Source organism: Helobdella robusta, assembly GCF_000326865.2.
Source record: "Helobdella robusta unplaced genomic scaffold HELROscaffold_55, whole genome shotgun sequence".
NCBI lineage: Eukaryota > Metazoa > Annelida > Clitellata > Rhynchobdellida > Glossiphoniidae > Helobdella > Helobdella robusta.
In genome coordinates this window covers 1,015,305-1,032,529 of record NW_008705295.1, presented here as the reverse complement: position 1 = coordinate 1,032,529, position 17,225 = coordinate 1,015,305, and the positions used below count along the sequence as shown (strand labels likewise).

At 31.2% G+C, this 17,225-nt stretch overlaps 2 protein-coding genes across 2 annotated transcripts; both read left to right on the top strand.

The window, feature by feature from the left end:
* Nucleotides 1-363: 363 nt before the first annotated feature.
* Nucleotides 364-7,754, top strand: HELRODRAFT_193623 (hypothetical protein; the record flags this gene model as incomplete). Its single annotated transcript, XM_009028445.1, has 11 exons — nucleotides 364-575; nucleotides 1,113-1,220; nucleotides 2,087-2,254; nucleotides 2,532-2,674; nucleotides 3,050-3,138; nucleotides 3,255-3,291; nucleotides 3,987-5,121; nucleotides 5,196-5,307; nucleotides 5,785-5,889; nucleotides 6,097-6,523; nucleotides 6,646-7,754. The coding sequence occupies 11 exons, from the start codon at nucleotides 364-366 to the stop codon at nucleotides 7,389-7,391; spliced, it is 3,282 nt and encodes a 1,093-aa protein (XP_009026693.1). The 3' UTR covers nucleotides 7,392-7,754.
* A 512-nt stretch (nucleotides 7,755-8,266) lies between these two features.
* HELRODRAFT_86965 (hypothetical protein) lies at nucleotides 8,267-13,293 on the top strand (the record flags this gene model as incomplete). The annotated part of the gene is made up of 16 exons (XM_009028351.1): nucleotides 8,267-8,359; nucleotides 8,510-8,575; nucleotides 8,775-8,902; nucleotides 9,215-9,302; nucleotides 9,443-9,547; nucleotides 9,711-9,827; nucleotides 10,063-10,237; nucleotides 10,474-10,697; nucleotides 11,014-11,104; nucleotides 11,329-11,403; nucleotides 11,619-11,698; nucleotides 11,908-11,994; nucleotides 12,194-12,328; nucleotides 12,447-12,632; nucleotides 12,929-13,013; nucleotides 13,187-13,293. 16 exons carry the CDS (start codon nucleotides 8,267-8,269, stop codon nucleotides 13,291-13,293), a joined length of 1,842 nt encoding a protein of 613 aa, XP_009026599.1.
* Between the last annotated feature and the right edge of the window lie 3,932 nt (nucleotides 13,294-17,225).

Genomic DNA, 17,225 nt, shown 5'->3' with positions numbered 1-17,225 from the left:
TGACGAATGGAAGCAGCAGCAGAAGGAAGGAGAGAAAAATAAAGAACTCAATAAAAGTAATCCTCGTTACTGTTATTATTTGTCTTTGTTGGAATTAGTTCAGTTTAATTTGTTGATTTATTTGCTGATGAAACGTTCATTATTGTTTCATTATACATCTACAAAAACTTAAACAAACACTGTATGTATATGTACAATGAAACTCTGTATAGAAAAGCACTAATAGAGGCACACACACGCACGCGCAAACACACACGCACATACACACACACACGCACATACACACACACGCACATACAATTAAACAATACACATTACTAGCGAATCAAAACACAGACATGCAAAAACAACAACTACAACAAAATGGACAAAAAAAACACAGACTCCAGCCAGACACAACAGCAGCACCATCAGCTGCAGGCAAAATCGAAACTCATGAAGAAAGAAATCAACTACTCTTCAGTAACTTGTGGGGCAAAAATAGTTCAGGCTAACCCTGAGTCACAGAATCCTTCATTCATTTTGTATGAAAATAAAGACCAGTATATGAACAACCCATGTTTTGCTAAAAAAGGGTTAAATTTTTTTTCTAAAATAGTTCTATGGACTATTTTCGTCATCCTAGTTTTAATATATGTTAAGAGATATTTCTTTGGGGTTCTTTTTCATGTTGTTTTTTAGTTTTTTTAGCCTTGTATAAATTGTGAATTCAGTTGTTTGGTGTTTTTTTTGTTTTGTCTCTTATTTATTTTGGTATTCCAATTTAGATTTAATATTCACATTCATATACTATAATTCTTTTTTTTTGTCTGCTATGCATCCTACCACTTTGTTTTGTTACAGGTATATTTTTAGAGTTTAAAGAAAAGCAAACAATTCTTAATGAAAAAAATTTATTTTTGTGGAGTGAAAATCAGAGTAAGTTGCATGTTATAAGTGATTTTAAGAACATCAGGCCTATCATTTTCTTGTTTTATGTGATGATTTATACTATACAATTGTTTGGTATTTCACCTAGGCAGCTAATAATTCTACAGAGGTAATAAAAATATAGTTGGTGATAATAATAATTGTTATAATTTTTTTAAAATTGTAAAAAAATTTTTTTATAGGTTTGTGGTGGAGTTGTGTGAGTCGGTTCAAATTCAGTTACTAGAGCTTGGGAATTTGGAATTTTTTTCCTCTCTCCCTGAAACATTTGACATCCACATCAGTGAGAGGTGGGTTGGTTAAATTTTATTCTAATGTTATCAAATAATTTGTTCATTTTCATTTTATGTTTTTTATATCTGATTTCAATCAATTTTTTGTTACTTTTTGAGTTTTGTTTGAGCTCTTTTTTTGAGACATCTAGACTGTTGTGTGTCTGTGTGTTGTGTGTGCGTGTGTCTGTGTATATGTGTGTGAGTTTGTCTGTCCATGCATGTAAACATATGTGTTGTAATGTAACTAATTTTATTGCTAATAATTATATATCTACAAAATTTTCCACACGCTCATACAGACATTCACACACAAACACACACACACATACACACACACGTCATCGTCATTATTAATTTTGTCATCAGAATTATTATTTATCTATTCATTTATTTAAAAATACACATAAGAATAAGCATAAATAAATAGCAATTACATTAACAATATAACTAGCATGTTTATAAGTAGAGAATAGCATATAATAAGCAGTCCTGCCCGTTTGACAGAGCTTCATCATTAGGTATAAAAAAATGTATTTTTAGGATTAAGCTAAGCCAAGCTGGCTGCATGAGATTATTATTATTATTATTATTATTATTATCATCATCATCATCATCAAGGGTAGTAGTAGCAGCGGTAGTAGTAATATTTCATTGTTATTATCATCATTGTTGTAATTTTTATCATCATCATCGTCATTATTATTATCACCATTATTAGTGTTAATATTATTATTAATACTCAGATTAATACTCTATTTATTGCATTTAACACTTTGTTTTATTTCATTATTTTATTTTATTCGTACTGTCATTTTCATTGTTTTTATTGCTGAATAAAAGATTGTTTTTATTGTTGTTATTATTATTATTGTTGTTGCCAGGTTCCCAACGAAAGATTGGGTGCACCTCGGCACCTACCATGCCAGGGAGGAGAGGGTTGTCCAGTCATTCAGGATAGAAAGTGGACCAACTACCTATGTTAAATATATTAGGATTGATATCGTCAGTCACTATGGCAATGAGCATTTCTGTCCGCTGAGTATACTAAGGTCAGTTTTGGACGTGAATGAATGATGGAGTGAGTGAGTGAGTGAGTGAGTGAGTGAGTGAGTGAGTGAGTGAGTGAGTGAGTGAGTGAGTGAGTGAGTGAGTGAGTGAGTGAGTGAGTGAGTGAGTGAGTGAGTGAGTGAGTGAGTGAATAGTTCAACGACATGCGTGAAGTACTTTAGAATTGACTTTGTTGGTCACCATGGTAATGAACGTTCATTTGTTTTTTTTATTCATACATTATTTAATTTAACAAATCAATTGCTCACGCGTCTCTAGAGTGTTTGGAGTGAGTATGGATGACGATGAGGAGGTAGAGATGAGAGATGATGAAGTCGACCACGCAGACATCATTGATGATAATGCTGCTGATGATAATGCAAAACAACAGCAACAACCCAATCTCTTCAAGAAAGCTACTGGTAACTATGTTTCTTTATTTGATGAATTAGTGAATGAATGATAAGTGAATGAATGAATGAACGAATGAATGAATGAACGAATGAATGAATAAACGAATGATGAAAGTTAGATTGAAAGCTTAAGTGAAAAATTATTGATGTGTTGACTGAGGTTTTTGTTTTGAGAGTTTGCTCTGGTGATGTCAACATATAGCAAAGTTAGCTTATATAATAATTATTATATTATAAAATTATTTATAAATCAATTCTAATCAAATATAAAAAAATTAAAAAATCCATTTTTAATTTTAAAATAAATGTCTAATTAATCGATGTTTAACATAATTAATTAATTAATTAATTAATTAATTAATTAATTAATTAATTAATTAAAAGATTACACTTGCCTCCTAAATACTTCCAGATACAGTCATCAGCTTGATGAAAACAGTTCTGCCATCAACGACAACAACAACAACAGCAACGTTACAATATCAAACCGACGACACAAACATTAACAACAATTACAACAACGCTGATAGCTTCTACGTTAAAAATAACATTAACTTAACTTCACTTTTCGCATCGATGATGACGATAGCATCCCCTGCTCATTGCGTTAACGTTAGGAGAGTTAAGTTAGTGTGCTTGCATCTCTTGTTTATCATTCCACAGACTCATTCAACTTTATAAGTTCATGTTTTGTAGAATGTATAATTGAATAGAATTGATCAATTTAGATTTTAATAGGTGTTATTTCCTAATTGATCAATTTAGATTTTAATGTGTGTTATTTCCTAAATAATTACATAAATGAACTTTCGTTCATTCAACATTTATTAAATTTTTTGGTAAATTTGGGTTTAACTAATTCTTAAATTTTCATTTAAAATTTTGAATATTCTTTCGAAATTATTCTTTTAAAATATATTTCGAAATTTAAGTACGCTAACAATTAATTTGAATTATTTTTTAATTGCAGTTCAAATGGTGTAACGTTGATTATGTGCTTCAGTAAGTGTTCTACGTCTCTCATTTTATTCCTTTCTTTAGCTGTTTTGTTGTGTTGTTGCATACAGATATTTAAGATAATTTTCAATGAATTTTCTTTTTACGCGCGCGCGCGTGTGTGTGTGTGTGTTTAATTCAAATGAAATGATACTACAATGTCGTTCCAATGAATAAATTAAAAGTACAATACGATACCTATGAAATTTAAAACCAATTTTTAAATTTAAAAATTTGTTATAATAATTTTTTTTATGATTATTATAGTATTTTTTATAGTTGTTATAACTTATTGTAATTGGTTTTCATTTGTCATTCCCACAAGATGACACATTCCAACATAAGATGCTATATTGCTCTTGGGATTTTAGATGTTTGGATGTGATATACAAGTCAGCAGCTTTGTTACTGTGGGATGATTTCTGCCGGTATTATATATCTATGGTTGCTTTTAAACCATCGTCGTCGTCATCTTCTTCTACATCGTCGTCATCATTTTTAACGTGTCCAATGCTTATTCCCGCGTCGTCATCATCATCTCCATCATCATCGACAAAAGATGAAATGATTAACTCTCTGGATGACGTCAACATCGTAAATGATAGCAACTACGCAGCTGCTATTAGCAGTGAAACAATCACATCAAACCTAGCGAAAACAACTATCGAATCGAACTCACATTCATATGATATCCATCATCGTCATGATGATGATGATAAAAATGATAACATTGCTGATGAGGATAGAAAGTTGCCCGCTTTGGAAAGCAATGATAAAATCATTAACTCTGACGATGCTGTACTTAGCGTAGCTGATGAAGTTTTTAAAGATGATGAAAATTTGAGTAGCCGACTAGCAACTGATCAGATAACTCCTACATCTCATGATAAAATTGAATGTCTTCATTGTGGAAGCCACTCCGAAAATATTAAAGATGATCATCAAAATGTTATTACTGCTGCAGATGATAATGTTCCTAGTAGCAGTATCGGTGGTGGTAGTGTCAGTGATTCAAATGCATCTCTTCGAGATGAAACTGTTGGCGTTCAACAACAACACCACGATAGCAATGAACATTCAAAACATAGCACCCAACAACGACAAACAGTCGACAAAGATGCAGTGGCGACACACACTACAACAACTACCACAACGACATCAACAACTGCAACTCATAAACAACAAAATCAGCAGCAGCACCAACAACAGCAACAACAACAGCACGAACACAGCAATGCAGATAGTACCTCAGACTCGCCATCTTCCTCGTCATCGCAGTCTTCACCACCGTCATTGACGTCAGCGAAGTTGGAACCTTTAAAAGATTATGAGCTTGCTTCAGATGGATCGGTTGATGAAATAACTTACCACAAGTTACCCAGTAAGGGTAAGGAGTCAATTTTTGTCAAACTGAGGAACAGAGTGAAACATTTGGAGGATAATCTCAACCTAACAAATACGTTAGATTCTCCGGCTCTTGATCTAACTGTTTTTATTATTTATTTTTTTATTGATTTGTTTATTTGTTCATTAGATATTTAGAGGAATTGAGCCAGAGCTATAAGAAGCAATCGGAGGAAATGTACACATCACTGAATAAGACAATCTCTAAACTAATCAACACTGCCAAATCGGCTGAAGACAGGGTTAGTTGGGATGGGCTTTAGAAATTTAAATCCACTTTTCACTTCATTTATCTTATTTATTTCGCAATCATCCTTTTTAGTATTTCCCAGTTATAACACCAGTAAAGTAATACATAAATACATTTGAATTAATGCATCATACGCACGCACGCGTTGCATGTGCCGTTACGACAGACAACAATAGTTCAGTGCAACTAAATTTCGAATTTTGTATTAGTTGAATTTTGTTGCCTTCGTTTGAAATCATTGATTTGTGTACATTCTACGTGGTACTTATTGTAGTTGTAGCGTTAGAAATGTTTGTTTGTATTTAATTTAAATGAAAGGTGATTAGTATTGTCATATAAAAAAGGTTTTATGCTGAATTTGTAATTAGCAATATTATAAAATGAAATATCGATTAATTTATTAATTATTAATTTTATTTTTTACTAAACTGTTTTAGTTCTAGTTGTTTGGATTTTTTGTTGTTGTTAGGATTTGAAGCAGCAAGATAGAATACAAAACTTGGAGATTAAGTTTGCCAACCAGTCAATTCTCATATCTGTCATACAGAAACAACTGCAGGACACACATTCACAGGTCTGCATGTGTGTGTGTGTGTGTGTGTGTGTGTGTGTGTGTGTGTGTGTGTGTGTGGATGTGAAAGAAAGAGAATATGTGCGTGAGAGAGAGAGAAAGAAAAGGAAAGAGAGAGAGAGAAGGATAGTGTGCGTGTGTGGTGTGTGTGTGTATATGGTGTGTGTGTGTTTAATTTTTTCTGAAATTTTATTTTTCCATTCAACTTAGGTGGTGGAGAGGCACTTGCTGATGATGTTTATAGAATTCACAATGTTCCTCTTGCTCCTCTCATACTTTTACAACTACAAATGTCGCAACTGTCGTCTCCAACTGCAACCATTGGACAACACTGAATGCTCCATTAATTTGCAGAACCACACAGATAACGCTGGTACACCAAGTACTATGCCAAATAATCTTTCTAGTGTTGATGTTGATATTAGTAGCACCAGCAACAACCTGAACGCACAAAACAACTGCATCCTTCCCAATGGTCCTAATCGTGATCGCCACCACCATCGCCATCATGGTTGGTCCTCTAAGAAGTACGTGTTAACGTTAGCTGCCCTTGAAAAGTTCGAAAGATTCAAGTTGGAGATGATGGAGAAGGAAAAGGAAATGAAGAAAAAGAAGAAAGAAGAATTAAATAAAAGAGTGGTACGTGTGGGTTCTTAAACATTTTTATTTATCTGATTATTTTTTATTCACCCATTTCGGTTTTTATTTCATTTTGAACAATTTATTGATCATCATTTACATTTTTTTTCTAATAATTCCAGGCATTAATAAAAGATGGCCCCAACAACCTCCCCTTGAAAACTTACGCGATAAACAAGGATTTTTACAAATTAGTTCCCGAATGTTCAACCTCTGCAAGCATGTCTCTATGCTCGAAGATTAATCACAAAAGAATAAAAACCTTAAGTACGTGTGAGAACAGTGTGAACGGTGTGAACGAATATCACGTGACCAGCGCTGTTGATGATACGGATAATGATGGGGATGATGACAACTCTGAGTACAACAGCTGTCTTGATGACAGTTGTTGCGGCGAAATTGAAGGTCCAACTAATTACTACCCGCCATCTCATCATCATCAACACCATCTTTGTCGTCGTCGTCATCTTCCCATTTCCTCGTTATGTTTTTCTTCTACTCCTAAGAAGCTTCCTGGTGTCTTGCATGGAAAGGATTGTGACGACAATCCGAATGATATCAGCATCGGTGATATTCATCATCACGTCTCAAAAAGTTCAACTGTCTCTTCAACAGGCAACTCTTCAGTGACTGATTTCTCAACTGAACAATTTTCAACAGACAAAAACCATCTTGAAAATGGTTGCGGTGGCGACGAGTTGACGAACCGGAGACATAATTCGTCGCGTTCTGAGACGAGACATGTTGATAATGAGCTGCTTCGAAGGAAGAGGCAGTGCTGTTTCAGAAGGGGATTTCATTGGGCCAGTTGCGTGCGTAGACATCACGTTAGACATAACCAGAACATGTTTCAAATTCATTTTTAAATCGTTACATAGGTGCATATTTTGTTTTATATAATTTAGCATTGGGTTTTTTTTTATTTATTCATTGTATACTTATTTTTCGAGCATCCTTTGTATAATATCATATATTTTATTGTTACAATAGTTTATGCCTAACATTAACAAATTTAATACAAATTTGTCAATTGCTTGTTTTAAAACTTTTTTTTTATCTTGAAATTGATTAAATATATAAAAATGATAAACATTGTGGAAATATAACAATTTGTTCAAATAACTTCAACTGCATAATCTTATTTAATGTTATCTTCTTTTTCCCAGATTTATTTTCCATTTATTTCTTTAATATTATGTAATTTAATAAATAATTTTAATGTGGTTGTTTAAGTCTGACTTTAGAATCGAGATTTGAGGTGTAACTTGGTTTGTGTATGACGTTCTTGTCTCAATCAACTATATATTTTCTACTTAATTTTTAATTGGTTTAGTTAAAATACCTATGTATTGAAACAAATGTTTTTAAACGTTGATTGCTTCTGGTGTAAAACTGATTAATTACCATGAATCCATAATATATAACCATGTTCTTTACCTTAACTTCTCTCTAAAATGATTCTAGTTGAGTAGCAACTTATGACACATACCTTAGGCAACTCCCTTATAAAATATTTCTTTACCATACGTAATTTTCACAGAAAAGGAAACGACTGAGTAAATATAAAAAGTAGGCGCAAAACTTTCTACAAACGCACCACAATTCATGTTAACTTAGATCCACATTTAGGCAAATAAGTTTAAAGGGCCGATGCCGATCATTTGATTTGATTTTCCCTCATTTTTTCATCTAGAACTTTTTTTTATAAAATTAATTTTCTACTTTATTTGAATAAACAAACATGACGAGTAAAGATAAAATTAATTGTATGCTCTTCAGAGAAGTCTACAGAAAAGAATTGAAAGATTGGCTGAACACCATCAACCAGACAAAAGTTTCATTCATTTTTATTTTAATTTAAAAAATGAGTTTGATAAAAATATTTAAATTTTAATCGTATAACACTAATAAGAATCACATTCTAGAATCAAATAACTCGTTATTCAATATGGGTTTATAACTTTATTGTGAATACACAATACAGACAATAGTGTGGGATGAAACTCTAATATCCACATTTGATTTAATAGCCAACTTTTCGTTCCTCAAAGTCAGTCTTTTCTGAAATTTTGAAAAAAAACTGTTTCACTTTGAAAATATTTATAAATAGATTAAATAATATATAATGTATAATTATTATTATATTATTATAACTTTAATCAATAATTATTTATTAAAGTAATAATTTATTATTAAACTTTAATTTAAAAAAGTGTAGACATTAATTAATTAATTATTTTATTTAAAAGGAAAATGGGGTTGACCAGATGATCTTTTTGAATTCTGACATCAAAGCATCAGTGAAATCAGAAAATGTAATTTTTATCGTTCAGCCCAAGTTACATGTCATGGACAAAATAGCTTACATTGTCAAAAAGTAATTTTGGGTTTTTTGTGAGTATACTAAGAGAAATACAATAATTTGGTTTAGAATTAAATTAATATTAGATACAATTATAGGTATGAATTTTATTTGTGAAATTTTTCAACACCAAATAGCATTTGAAAAGTGTTAATTATTTATTTTATATCAAGATGTATGTAATAGTTTTATTTTACTATAATTTCCAAGTTTATCCAAATAATTCACTTTTGTTTAATATTAAATAACTAATTAATAAATGAAATAATTTTGGAATTGTTGAATTTTGAGATATTGATTTGATTTTAAAAATAAATTTAATCTAAGGCACGAAAATATGTTGACGTCATTGAAGAAAAATTTTCATGTCCTTTTCATACCAAGAAAAAGTTTGCTATGTGAAAAAAGGCTAAAAGTAAGTGGACAATTTTTTTTGTCACAGGTTTATTCCGCTACGTCATGTCATGTTATGTCTTGTTATGCCATGTCATGTTTTGCTCTATTGTTTATATGATTGTCAAATCTTTAAGTGTGTATACACAAATTCAAAATTAGGATTTGGATGTTGTGAATTCACTGACAAGCATAGATGAGCTAGCATTTGATATTTACCCTCTGGAGACTGATCTCTTGTCTATGGAATGGAATACTTGTTTCAGAGTTCGATTTTAGAGATTTGTTTTTTAACTTTATTCTCTAAGTTTTAGCAATTTAATTGAATAAATTTTAATTTTTTTGTCTCATTCCATTGGTTTATCTTTTGTTGTGAATTTTTTGATAGGCATGTTTCTAAATTTTCTAAAATAGTTTTTCCAACATCCAGGAGTGCTATTTAGACAGCAACCACACTTGCTTATTCCACGTTGCCAAATCAATAATGCTCATCCAGTCGTTATTTGGCATTATCCCAAACGTCGTTGGCAAGGGTGACTTAGCTGACGTTAGAGATTTGTTGTTTTTATTTTATAAACTATATTGCTTATAACCCGTTATAGTTTTTTTTAGCGTTAATAATGAAATAAATAAATAATATTATAGTGAAATTTCAATTTTAGGACGTACACATTAACAAAATCTTCATAATTTTTCATTAATAACAAAAAAATTGATGAGCTTTAAGTAAGATTATTTAATTTTTATCAGAGTATTTTTCAATTTTTATCAAAATTTGTCAGAGTGTGATCGAAATGGTGCTGAGAATGAGAAGAGAGTTGGGATCGAACGAACCGCTGATAACTCCAAAGATTGACACACTGCTACTGGTGGATAGGATTGTCGATCCGCTGACACCTCTACTAACACAACTTACTTATGAGGGCTTGGTCGATGAGCTCTTCTCTATTAGCAAAGGTTTTTTTTGTTTTATGTTCAATTTTTTTGTTTTATCTTTATTGTTATTACTTTTGAGAATAAATTAGTTTGATATATTTTTTGATAAAATTGTAATTGATGTCTATTAAATTCTGGGTTTGGTTGAATTAAAATTTAATTTAATTTAATGATGTGTAATTAAAATAGAATAATCAGCCTGTAATTTGAAGCATAAAAATTAAAAATTAAAATAAAAATTTTTTTTAAAACTTTAGGTATTGTGAAACTACCAGCTAACAAATTCAAATCAGAAAGCAGCAATGCAGACACGGCAGCGGATTCAACGTCCACCAATCCATTTGCGACATCTACGGATGAAGTTAAAAAAATCCACCTCAATTCGTCTGATGAATTGTTTGCTGACCTTAGGGATAAAAACTTCAATGCGGTGGGCAACGCTCTGAATCAAAGGGTCAAGGTCATTAGTGCCCAGTACAACGTTAGTGTCATCTTACCCCTTTTTTATAATTTTTATTTAATGTGTTGTTTTTTTCAATTTTTTCAGTGTTTTTTAATTTTTTTTAAGTGATTAGAAAGAAATAATTCAAATAAATTTTTTTATAATTATGTTTTGAGGAGTTTTTTTTACATCCAAAAGCATTACCTCTGATTAGAATTAGTTGTAACTTTTATATGAAAGTATTTAGATTCTGTTGTCATGCTTTTTGCTGTAACACTCTATTACAGATTAATTTATAATAAACGAAAATAAAATTGGTAATTTAATCTTTGAAATCTGAATTACTTTTCCAAAGGAAAGATTGGCAGCAAAGACGGTTGGCGAGATGAAGCAGTTCGTGTCAAAGATACCACACATACAAGCTGCTAAGGCTGCCCTTGCTACACGTCTGTGAGGATGATGACGATGATGGTGAATATGATTATGACAATGATGATGACGACGATGATGATGGTAGTGGTGATGGTGATGATGAGGGTGAATATGATTTTAACAATTATGATGACGATGATGACAACTATAACTTTAATTTAATACAATGATAATAATAAATAATATAATATTCCAAATTATAATAAATAATGATAATAATAGTTCTAACCCTACACAGACACGACAATAGCGGAGATGGTTAAAGGCGTTACAGATTCAGATGAGTTTCGTGATTTTGTCTGCGAACAGCAAGGTAAGTCAGATTTTTGATATGATTCAAATTGAAGATAATATTTGTATGTGATTAATCGATGTTCTCTGTTTTTTTTTCCTCTTCTTCTTCTAGCCATTACTAATATTTTCTTTAATATTTTTTTTGATGTATCAATCTGTCTATCTATCTATCTATCCATCTATCCATCCATCCATCTCATCATTGAAAATGAATGAAAATATTATTGCAAACAGAGTGTTTAAAGGGACTTGATTTGGATAAAAGTAGATCCTTCATAGAGAAGTGTATCCTAATGAAAGAAGATATCAATAAGGTGCGTGTATATCACTTGCGTATCATTTATGTATTTTCTTGGGTATTTTTTGTATATCTCCTTGGGAATCATTTGTGTATTTTCTCGGTTATTGCGTACTGCTTATATATCTTATAAGTAGTATCATTTGATAGTTTTCAATTGACGGATTTCTTGATTGAAGGTTAGCTTATTGATAGTTCAATCATTGCATACCATTACACCGTTAGGTCCTTCGCCTCATCTGTCTTCAGTGTTATTGTAACAATGGCTTAAAACCTAAAATTCTTGAATTCTACAAGAAAGAAATTATACAGGTAACATGTATAATTATGTGTATATGTCTGTTATTTTGTACAGCTGAACATGTTTTTTTTTCTGAACATGAGTATCGTTCCTGATTTATCGCCAAGGTATTAAGTACTCGGTCTAATACACGGTTTGCCAGTTGCATAAACGAAAATGAATTTGAAAAAATATGCAAACGTTGAAACAAATTGACAAACGTATGCAAAGGTGTATGGGTTCGAGCACGTGATTAGCCTCTGCAACCTCGAGAGAGTGGGGCTCCTTTTCAATCAGAGCATCAACAAAACATTTCCAACAATCAAAAAGACGCTGAAGTTGCTTGTGAAGGACGCTAATGAACAGGTATCATCAAGCGTTTCTGGAAATTGTTTTTATTGCTGATTGCACCAACCACAAAAATCTAACTGCACCCACCGACAAAAAACTGCACCAACCAACAACTCTGACGACCACCGCACAGATGCCAGAAGATATATCGTACGTCTACAGTGGCTATCGCCCGATGAGTGTACGCCTCCTGGAACTGCACAACAAGCCAGGCTGGCGCAGTATCGAAGAAATCGTCAACAACATGCTGCCCGGAGCTGTCAGGGAGGAGTTTCAACAGATGCCTGCCTGGCTCAAAAGGAAGAAAGGTTTGTGTTTTGTCGTTTGTCTGTGTTCTTTCTTTTGTTTCTTTTCGTTTATTTTGTGTGAGTGTTTGTGTTACCTGAAGTATTTCTTTTAAATAGATATGGGAATTATTTTCAAAGAATGTCATGTCCAATTTATTCAGTGAATTAAATATATATTGTGGAATGCTTTCCATCAATTCTAATTTATTTCTCTTATAACTTGTTCTTATTGCTCTGTTCAATTTCATCACATCATTCAACCAAATATGAAATTTGAATCTCAGATGGTCTGACCAATCCGACATCGTCATACTCCACAAACGGCGAGCAGAAAGTTGTCCTAGTTTTTTTTATCGGTGGTGTCACATTCGCCGAAATATCCGCTCTCAGATTTCTGTCACAGATTGATGATAGTCGGTATTATATATAGTGTCTTTGGTGACGATGTTGACGTCATCGAAATTACTTTTGTTTGTTTCAACATTTGTTGTTGATGTTATAGCTATTTCTGTTACATTTTGTGAAGATTTTCAATGTATTTCAATGTTTCGTCAACATACAATCTTTATTATTAATTTCATTCCAGGTTTAACAGAATACGTGGTAGCGACTACAAACATGATCAGCGGTCCCGCCTTCATCAGCTCGCTCTCTGATACACTCCATTCAAAACCGGCCAACCCTTTTGCTTAATTGAAACCTTTTAAAAATAATTCGTTTCATATATATATATATATATATATATATATATATATATATATATAGAAATAAATATATATATAGTTTTCATGTTGGTTTGTCTCGCTGCCTGTCTGCATATTTATCTGTCTGTCTGTCTGTCCGTCTGCTTGCTCGATTGTTTATATACATATATGTATGGGTGTATTTTTATGTTATTGCATGTTTGCATACTCTCCGGGTATGATATAAATTTTGTATGTCGTAAGGTCATGAACATGCAAGCACATGCACGAACATAATGGTAGATTCGATAGCAGCCATGCATTCTTATTGATGACAAGCACATTTGCGATACGCCTAGTTGGTATATTGCTGCTAATTGTATGTACATCATGTACGCAAATAGATAGAAAGTGAAATATATATACATATGAATATATATTTTTATTTATTTATTTATGTTTAATTTATACAATAAACAGACACTTTATGAGTTTGGAACTGTGGATATTAATCGATTTTTAATTTAAAATAAAACAACAGAAATCATTTTTTATGATTTTAATTTTACTCCAGAAAATATGTTTTATAATTTATTCGTTCAATAATTTGCTTGTTGGTGATTGGTTTTGAAATGTTAACTAAACTAATTATAAATAAATAAATAAATAATATGCGATCGCAATGATGCGAATGACGTTAAAAACGAAAAAATGTTGATGACGATGAAAATGATGAATGTATCGGAACGTAACTAACTAATGAACGTAAGCCAAAATATTCATTATCTTATGTTCAAATTACAAAGAATAGAAATACGAATTTAAAAAATATAAAATGACCGGATGTGACGTATTTGTGTGTTCGTACATGTACTAAATTGTGCTGCTATGTGGCCTCGATATTATCTACAGTGTGTTTGTATGTGTGTGTTTTTCGTAATGTCATATTTAAGTTGGGTGTAGAGTGAGTAATGAATCAAATAAATGTATGCATGTAGGTCTTCCGAATAAGTATCTAACACACACACACATCATAAACTCTTTTTCCGTTACACTGAAATCAAACAAAAACAGGTGATTGTTTATGCAAGCCTAACTACAATACGTATGTTATGTAATGATGTTTATGTATGTGTGTGTGTGTGTGTGTGTGTGTGTGTGTGTGTGTGTGTGTGTATTATGTGCAGTGTGAATTATATTTTTCGTAAGTTATGCGATTCTTGCAGTGTCGATACAGATTTAATCTTAAAACACCATAATACAGACGCTCACGCTAACTAATTTTACAAATATATGGACAGAAAATTAAAAAATTGGAAAACCGAAATGAGCAGTTGTGTAATAATATAAAGCAATATAATCGACACGCCCCTAGATGTCAACCGCTAATTACTTAGTCTGGAAAGCATTTATGTAATTTGACTAATTCAAACTATAACATCATTGAATTAAATCATCAAAAATATTTATTAGTTAGAGCGAGTCGGATGATTGATGGAAAAGAAATGCAACGCGTGTTTGTTACGAAAAACGCATCACACAATCGAAAGTTATCAACGCGTAACAGTCAACCCACCACTCCTCCGTTACTTAGTTTAAACGTTCAATTACTGACAGAATTCATTCAAGATTATGCGAAAATAACTTAAATAATGATAAAATTAATCATAGCTGGAAAAATAATAGGGAAAAAAATACAAAATGATCAAGTCGATGTTAATTTTTTAACATTAATAGAATACCAATCAGTTTATTGTTAACAACAATATTTAATTCGTAATTTTAGTATATCATTTAGATATAAATTATATACATATATATTTATATATATATAACACACACACACACACACACACACACATGTATATATATATATATATATATTTATATAAGTACCTTCCTTTTATAAGTGTAAATATAATAATCCATATAGTACCTTTGAGTAAACTTGGAAGTTAATTAAATATTCCTAAGCAAAATTCAATGGTTATAAAAGCTAGGGTATTCTAAAATCCTTCTCAAGAAAACTTTAAATGAAGAAAGTTAGACGGTGATGACGATAACGATGACGATAGCTATGATAATGATGATGATAATGCTTAGAAAGACGACGACAATTATTATACACACTATTCAACGTTTGATGAGTTCTAGAATCGGAAAGATGACGGTGATAAAGATGGTGAAGATGGCGATGAAGATGAAGAGGATGATGAAGAAAATGGTGATGATGACGGTAACTGTTTTAAAATAATTACAATTACGATTCTTTATGTAGATTAGATTATTAGTATTAATATACATACTCCATTAATACGAACAGAGGTAAAATAAGGCGTAAATAATCAAACATACATACAAACAAACTAACAAACATACATACAAACAAACATACATACATACATACGTACATACAAACATACATACATACATCGATAGACAAACACACACACACAGAGAGAGAGAGAGAGAGAGAGAGAGAGAGAGAGAGAGAAAATCACATACACATACACCACTAAATATAAAACAATACATCTCGCATATTAAACATAATTAATCAATTAATTAATTAATTATAATGTTAGTTAATTAAGTATGCATATATTTAGTATACACGATAGTATATGTGCAGTGTCCCAAAAAAATGTACTCCACAGATGAGAACTTGAGGTTCATTGTAATTTTGTGCATTCAAAAACGCGCCAGTGTTTGCAAAGAAACTATTTTTACACCCAACTATCTAAACTGTTATACAATGTTTAAAAATGCCCATGTACACCATTGGCATGTCTAACAAAAAAAATTCAATTGTTTGAAATCTGCAATAGAGAATCGAGAAGAACCAATTGAATACATACGCGTAAAGATACCGAAGGAGTTGTTTCAAGATGTGTGCGTGTATAATCATTAATTTGTGCTGTGAAATCCAAATTCTCAAAGTCAAACTTTTTCAAATACATAAAAATATGATAGTGAGTATCATATTATTGTTTTTAATTGCATACTTTTTGAAAAAACCACACAGCCATTTAAACTCCTGTAAAATGTAGTATGATGAAATCTTAATGTAGGTCGTCAGTTTGAAAAAAAAAATACCACGTGAACCTTCTATACGACTTTAAGATACAAACCAACTCTATTTATCATTCTTAGAAATGCCTGTACATTTTTTCTGGGACACCACATACAATTCTATTTATGATGATAAACACACACACAAACACATTCACACACACACACACAATGTGTGTGTGTGTGTGTGTGCGCGCATTTATAAATTTATCATTAAACAAGTCACTGAAAACTTTGCAGAATAATACATTTACATGAAACAGATTACTACATTCATTAATCATAGGAAGAAAATCAATATGAACGATAATTATTATTTATTTTTACATAAATTTATATTATTATTATTATTATTATTGTTATTAAGCAAACTATAGAGAGAAACAGGTCGATCGATTGATAGTAATGATGAAATAAATCAAGGAAAATAATGTTAACAAAAATAATAGCAATAATAATAATAACAAAAATTAATAGGAATTGATAATAATAATCAGAGCCAAATAATAATGATGAATTTCGATTCACTGAAATCAATAGCACATCAAATGTATTTACAAGAACAGAAAAAAAAATTTGTTATATCAAGAGCATTGATAAAGTTAAACGCATGAAAACTAGAAATAAGAAATACAAAACCATTTAAATTATTTTTTGTGTTATAAATAATAATGAAAATAAAAATATATAATAATAATAAATATGTTATTATAATAATAAATAATTTTGATTAATATGTATATTATGTCCAATTAACTTATTACATTTCTCTATTCAACATTTTTCCAACAGGAATCAAACAGCAAACACACACTTGCAAGAAAATACATGCGAAACGCCGCATCATACCATATACACTGCACGTTGTAG